This window comes from Lissotriton helveticus, chromosome 7, assembly GCF_964261635.1.
Source record: "Lissotriton helveticus chromosome 7, aLisHel1.1, whole genome shotgun sequence".
NCBI classification, from domain to species: Eukaryota; Metazoa; Chordata; class Amphibia; order Caudata; family Salamandridae; genus Lissotriton; species Lissotriton helveticus.
The window spans coordinates 1,878,074,162-1,878,081,989 of NC_136068.1; the positions used below are offsets into that span (position 1 = coordinate 1,878,074,162).

Here is a 7,828-nt window from a genome sequence, read left to right on the forward strand (position 1 = left end):
CCATGAAGTCCCTAGTAAAGTGCACTGTGTGTGCCAGGTCTGGTGATGACAGATGCTACTAGTGGGCCTGCAGCGCTGACTGCGCCACCCACATAAGTAGCCCTAAAATGGTGTCGCAGGCCTGCCACCGCAGTGCCTGTGTGCAGTCAGTGAACTGCCATGTCCTCCTGGCCAGTGTCCCCACTGGCTGGGCCTAACCCTTCCCTTTATGTACACATTGGTCACCCCTACGGAAGGCTCAAGGTACCCCCCTGGGCAGGGTGCAGTGTATAGGAAAGGTAGAGCATGTACTAGTGCAGGTAACATGCTCTGGTAGTGAACAGCAGCCATTTTGTGTGCTCACTGCTGCAAGGTTATCTTGCTCCATAGACTAACATGGGGGAGGCTGGTCCCAATGGATACCGGCCTATCTTCTCATAGGAACAAGATGGGACATAAGTGATTGATATCCCTGAACTCAGAATTTAATAACACATCTTTTAGGAGAGGTTGTTTTTAAATTCTGTGTTTGAGAACAGTACTTTTAGAAAGTGGCTGTTCTCTTGTCTAACCTTTCTGTGTGCCTGGGCCTGCTTGTGGATTGACTGTCTGGTTTGAGTGTGACAGGGGCTGGGGAGCCCCCAGGAGGTTGTCTGAGTCAGCCCGTGGTTGAATGACTGCATCTGCAACTAGAGTGGTGGGAGGAGATAGCACCTGGGAGTAAATAGGGCTGTCCCTGCCTGCCACAATGCTGGCTCCACCTCCTGCTGGGCGACTGACACCTCTACCCCTCACACTGAAAGGAAGGAAGAAGACAGGAAGCCCAAGTGCTCCAGCAACACCCAGAACTGGTTTAGACCGGGCTCAGGGACCACTTGCACAAAGACTTCAAAGACTTTTTGGGGTATAAGAGAAGGCCCCCTGACAAAAGATTTTCAGATTCTACAATCAAGAGGAACCTCTGCCAGAAGAAGGACTGCTGAAGGACCTGAAGGAAGAGTGCCTTGCTGTGTGCTCTAAGGGTTGACCTGTCCTGCTGTCTAACTGAAGGAGAGAAGAAGAAGGGCTTTGCTGTGTGATGTGCCTCTACCTGCTTGAACTACCAAGACTTTGCTGTGTGCTGTGTCTCTGCAAGAATCTCCAAGGGCCTGAGAAGAGCTGGCCTCCTGTCCTGGAACCCAGGGTTAAAAGGTTCCCAAGCATTTCCAAGCTGCTGTGAAGATCGTGCTGTGTTTTGCCCTCAGTGCGTGTTTCTAACTGCTGGCCATGGGAGAAGATCGATGTGCTGATCGGCACATATTCAAGGGTGACCGGAGGATCGTGGTGCCTACCTGCGTAAAGAATCACCCCCAACGATCTGGTGGCCTTGTGGGCGGTCTAGCCATGACCTGTGCCCTTAAAATCACTTGCCTCCTTTTCACCGCCGCTGCCCGGGGCCAGAAACACCATGAGAAGTCCGCCGTACCTTGCCGGCGCTACCGAAGCAAAGCTCGAGCCCGCTGCTCTCTCATTGGTCGAGAGCGTCGAGCCCCCTCACCAACGCCGCGCTGGGATTGGCCGCAGCATCATCGCCCGAGCCGCGCAGCCATTGGCCCGAGGCTAGCGCGTCACTAGGGGCTCGTCCTGGGAGCCGCATTGCCATTGGCTGACTCCCGGGTGTCTGTAAAGGCTCGTCGAGAGGGCCGCGACCGGATTGGCCCACGTCATCCAAGCATTGCTAGAAGCCACCGAGAGCCGTGACGGGAGAAGAACCTTTGGGGGAGCTACGCCGAGTCATCTGCGTGACCGTCCCCACCGAGGGAGCAGCAAGTGTGTTCAGCGCCCCCGGCCTGCCGTCCCAGAAAAGAAGTGTCAGGTTAGCTCCCCGCCTCTCGCTGGATTGTCGAGAGCAGGCGGAGAGCTGACGGGACCGGCTGGGGCTTTGTGGAAGGCTCCTCTCACGCCGAGGTTGTCCATTAAGGAGCAAGATGGTGAGGCACCCTAGCAGGGGTTGCATAGGGATAGCGAGGGGCTGATTTTGAGCATACCGCCCTGTTGAACGCTCCCACGAGATTTGAGAGACTTGAGACTGTTTCTAGTAAAGAACTGCCTAGAGAATTAGAGTAACCAGTAAGATCAAAATGCAACCATTAATACTAAGTGCAATCATACTGTAAGAGACCGTTTTTCCTGCTAAAACTAGATAAAAAGATATATTTTTGATATAGCTACCTGTGTGGTCTCAGTTTGTGGTGTGTTGTAGAATTACTGTGTGTGTTAAGGTGCAAATACTGTACACATTGCCTTGGGGATAAGCCTGTCTTCTCGTGCCAAGCTACCTAGGGGGTGAGCAGTGGTTATCCACTGTGTGTATCCTTTTACCCTGACTAGAAGTGAGGGTCCCTACTTGTTCAAAGGTTCTGACCTCTGCCAAGTGGAGACCCCCTGTTTTAACATATGGGTACTGTTTTGCGTCCATTGAAGTATACCCAGATTGACCTACTATTACACGGATCACCAGGTTGAGGATAGAATCCTTCCTTTTAAAGTGCTTCATGATAATATCTCAAACATTTTGGAACAGACAGTGGATAAAATACAGCATTCTTTAACCGACTCATCCATTATAGAGCAACAGAGGCGAGTAGCACTGCTCTCTTCATCTTTTCTTTGAAGGGTTAAACGCATACTATTTTGAGATGTAAATAGGGCTCCCCAGTGATTCCGGGCACTCTGCACAACGGGCACTGGTGGTGGCTATCATCATCTTGGTTCTGAATTAGATGTTTAACACCTTATTATTAACTGCCATGTTTACAAAAACAGGAAACAGTATTAAAAGTGTTGAAAAACACCCAAGCAACCCTGCCTTACCCAGCAAAATTAAGGCTTATTAATGTACTACCAGCTGCCTCAAAAATTCTTGAAAAGCTAGTCAAGACTCAGCTATCTGGGTTCATAGATCATCAAGGTTTGCTGCACCTATCTCAATCAGGTTTTGAGCAGTGGCATAACACTGAAACAGCACTGTTAAAGGTGAATGACAAAGGCCTTTCTTGAGCAATGTTAAACCGGGGCTTTGATTATCCTTGATCTCTCAGTGGTGTTTGATATTGTTTCCCATTATACACTTCTACAGCAACTGGCAGAGGTGGGGGGTTTGGATCAGCTCTGCAATGGATTCAATTAGTTATCTTTGATAGAGAGAAATATGTATCACTTGAACTTTTAATATTGGCTCCAAAAGCGCTCAATATAGTATGTCCTGCATGGATCTCCACTAAGTCCTATGCTTTTTAATGTGCATTTGGCCTTGTTAGCATCCATTACTTAATTCTATTCAATACAAGAAATGTTGCATGCCAATGAAACCAAGCTTATCTTTTTCCTATTCAAGAAGGCAGAAATAGTTCATCTTGCCTTCAAGAGTTGCCTGGTCCATGTCGTTGAGTCAGCGAGGAAGAAATGCTTGAAATGCAACTCAGTCTAAGCAGAGGTGCTATTGTTTGTACAGGCTACATAGGGTTGGTCCAAGGGTTGGTGGCCAGAAGAACTGATTTCGGCACATCAATCTACAATAGTAATTAGAAATTTGGGGGTAAAATCTCACAACGAATCCACAGTGCCTTGAGACCCTCACAGGTGAATAGCATCCATATTATTACCCTGCTTGATTGACTATGAGAATGCCGTGTGTTTGGGGCTCCAAAGCTCTTGGTCAATTGACTACAGAAAGTGCAAAATAAGGCAGCCTGGTTAATCCTACTGATTTCACTTAGTCAACAGGTAGAGCATCATTTCAAATAGTTACACTGGGAACCTTAAAGAAATTAGATTCTTCAAGGGATTGTTAATAGCTCATTGAACCTGAAGATGTTCAGATGTCTTTAATTTTCATCTACCAGTGTCAGGTGGCCACTTGTGGTGGCTGTTTGTTTACTTATTTAGCCTCACAGGCCAAGAATGAGCTTCGTCTTTAATTGCTAATATTAATCAGTTCAGATCACAACTTAAGACATTGCTATTTAATGATTATGGTTCAACTAGATTAGTGCCTCACAGTCCCTTTCTCACGCTGGGATGTCCTATGTGGCAGCTGAGTACTACATAAGTTTGATATGAATTGATTGTATTGATTGTGAGCACAGAAATGCCTTTCATCTGCATTAATATTGAATTTGGGCCTTGTGAGATTTTTACTGTTTTATTAGCTATAAATACATTTCTATTTCATGAGAATATAGTATCCATCAAGTTTCAATGCAGCTGCCTCTGTTGTTATAATTGTGTCTTTGTCCTGTAAGCATAACAGATCAGGACAGAAGCATTGATGTAAAGTAAAATCATTTCACCTATTGGACTGTATCATGATGGACTTTGCAGCTCCTTGCATAGCTGAGTACATGCTTTTATGCACCTTCAGTGTGTAAATGTATTTTACCTCAGGAGCCTATCATGATGGATAATGCTGCTCAGCACAGAGCTGGACACCTGTTTGTTTCTGCCTACAGGGGGTAAGGTAGTTCATTTCACCCGACATTTCTTGGCGGTAGTATATTATTTTCGGCCACTAAGCCATGGTAAGAATGAGTAAGGTCAGCCCTTTTCTACTTCTGAGCCATGCTGTCTAATCTAATGCATTCAAATTGAGGCAAATTAATTGACTTTACGCAATACAGGCTAAAAAAACAGATGTTCAGCAGTGCTCCAGCAGAGCGCATTATGATATGGACCATTCTTTACTTATTTATATGATTACAACACAGGCCATATTTATCAATGAGTTGTGTTGCACTGGGGCACAAGAGTAACGCAAATCATAAGATACGTTTTTCAAGCCGTGCAACGCCCCCTTGCGTGGCACTAAGTGGCTTGTTAAATTGAGGATATACGCAACTGAGCTTAAATCGCTGCACTGCATTACCCTGCTCGAGGGAGGCATTCCACAGATGGTGCATTAGTGTTCCCACGCGACAGCCATGGATTTTGATTCATTCCCAGATTTACCATTACTGGTAGACTGCATTAAAACACAACACAACCCCAGGTGAGTTGTAACAAGGAGAAATATGTTTAATATGTATATGTTTATTTCTCCAAGTTTGTCCTCTTTCTATGTGTGCTGCATTTTGCAGCACACATAGACAGAGGAAAATGCATCAGGGGATTGTTTTTGTGTAGAAAGGTGTCCCTTCCTGCACAAACGTAATCCTTCTTACAACGCAGGAACCCCTGCAAAATGAAGGTAGGAACTAGTTAGTGTGCATCGTATTGTGTGAAATTCAGAGATTTTTTCCCTTATCCTGTCAAGGAGGGCAGCAAGGTGACTTGCTTCCCTGCAATGAATGACTTTTATTTATAAATGTAAATGTGCCCATGAGTTACTTATTTAGAGGTTTGGTTGAGTCTTAGCATATATACTTCACTTAACAGTAACAATATGTACACTGTATTCATAAATAGTTGTCTGACAAATATATTAGGGTTAATATTGTCATGGACTATGACAAATTTCATTCCTTTATGAAGTAAATTTGTTTCACATTTTGTAGATGTGTGGGTTTCCCATGAATGTTTCTCCGACTCAACAAAATGCAGAACCTGTTCTTGATTTTGTAAACATATTTCATATTGTGCTTTACATAGGATCTTTTCTTTTCTTCCTAAGCATGAATTAGATTTGTACAACGTCATTACCATTGTTTCTACTTAATCTTTGAAATATAGTGCACAACTAGTTTTGGTTGCCTATTTTTTTCTGTCTAGAAAGTATTTTACTACAAGATCCCTAACTAAACCTATGCTAACTTGTTTACATATTGCTTACTGCCACAGTTTTGCCATGTATATGAAGGCAAACTCATTTAAATAGATGTTAACGCAACACTGTGTGAGGAGAAAATAGCTTGTCAGCTCCTGTAGATTCTGAGCTTTGATCTGCAGTTCATACACATAGCAGCACAGATCAAATGCTGCCTGTCATCATTATAGTATCAATGTATGAAAGTAATATGAATGAATCACGGAAAAACAGATGATGAAACAATACAAATGTACTATTTATTGATATACACTTGAGGCATGTTTGTGGCAATCTCACGTCCTGTGCCTTCTACCAGCTGTTACATTGACAGTGCTTGTGTTTGTTTGCAGTTGTTATCACCCTCAATCTTTCCTGCAACAGTGGAAAAATGAAAGAAGACAACCAGAGCTCAAAGAAGGACTTCCTGATTGTAGGATTTTCGGATTTTCCCCATCTCCAAGTTCCTCTTTTTGCTACATTCTTTCTGATTTACCTCTTAACTCTGATGGGAAATTTTCTAATTATTGCAACAGTTTACTCCAATTCACATCTGCACACACCCATGTATTTCTTCCTCACAAATTTGTCATTCACTGATATCTGTTACACCTCAGTCATTTTCCCGCAAATGCTGGCTCACTTCTTTCAGGAGGGTACACATGTCTCTTTTACTGAGTGCCTTGTACAAGTGTACTTTTTCATGGTCATGGTGGTTGTCGAATATCTCCTTCTCTCTGTAATGGCGTATGATCGGTATGTGGCCATCTGCAAACCCTTACATTACATGACAATCATGAACACATCTGTGTGCATCCAGCTGGCTTTGGGAACCTGGATATCAAGTTTCTTGATACCTTTAGCACACACAGTGTCATTCTCTCATCTCTCTTTCTGTACAACCCACACAATAAACCACATGTTCTGTGATATCACAGCCTTACTGAAGATTTCCTGTAGCAATAAACACTCAATTGAGACTCTTACTTATATTGTGGGTCCAATAGTGGCTCTAACATCCTTTTCTTTAATCATAATTTCTTATATCAACATCACTTCATCCATCTTGAAAATAAAATCTAAGGAGGGGCGGCAGAAGACCTTCTCTACATGTGTTTCACATCTCACTGTGGTTGTTTTATTCTATGCTTCTCTTTTTGGTACCTATGTGCGTCCAACATCAACATATTCCATGAGAGACAATAAAATTGCCTCATTGTCATATATTGCTGTCACCCCTCTGTGTAACCCAATTATTTATAGCCTGAAAAACACGACGTTTAATAATGCTTTAAGGAAGACAATGAATGTAGGACAATCTAAATGTAGAACTACACGTTCACTGTTTTAGGCTGGCAAACTCATATTGTATGAAAATCAATTAGAATCATTTGTATACATGATTTAAGAAAATGGGATGGATTAATACTTGGTGAACTAATCTCAAGCATTTTACAATTACACTATAATTTGATTTTGGAAGGATTACTAGTGAGCATTTTAGTCTATCAAACCATTGCATAATTTTACATGTTATAATTCTTAAAGGCGCTAGCACATGGGTAAGTAGCTAATTGCCAATGAAAGAAAAGAAACAATAAAAACATGTACATGTCAAGAACAGTTATTAGTTGACATAAATATAGAATACAGATACTGTTAGGCTTTTGAATGTACATGGCTTTACAGCATAATATCTTTATATCTATGAGAATGTTCAGACTAAACATTTAGACAATAATTCTCATTAGGTTTTGCATGTTAAAACTCTGTACACTAAAAGTAAAGATAGTAGCTAAGATTTACTAACACTTGGCGCTATGTGTGTATCACAAGAAGTGTTGTGTTGGGATTTACTTTTACCAGCAGAACAGTTGTTGCAGTTGAAATAAGCTCTACAATAATGCAAAGTAGCTCTCCTTGCATCAAGGAGGCGTACAGTGGGTGGTACATGGATGTTTAGATGCAAACAACCATGGATCTTGATTTAAATCTGTATCTTCTAACATTCGTAGACAGGAATCTGCATCAAAAATGATGTCTCCTGGAGGCAGGTGTACCACTGGAGAC

General features: G+C 42.8%; 1 protein-coding gene across 1 annotated transcript; it reads left to right on the top strand.

Moving 5' to 3' along the window:
• Positions 1 to 6,149: 6,149 nt before the first annotated feature.
• Positions 6,150 to 7,109, top strand: LOC144769847 (olfactory receptor 1G1-like). Its single transcript, XM_078654033.1, has one exon. The coding sequence runs from the start codon at positions 6,150 to 6,152 to the stop codon at positions 7,107 to 7,109; it is 960 nt and encodes a 319-aa protein (XP_078510159.1).
• The last annotated feature ends 719 nt before the right edge of the window (positions 7,110 to 7,828 follow it).

Excerpts from the sequence above, each read along its gene's own strand:
- LOC144769847 (XM_078654033.1), top strand. The coding sequence starts at position 6,150 with ATGAAAGAAGACAACCAGAGCTCAAAGAAGGACTTCCTGATTGTAGGA.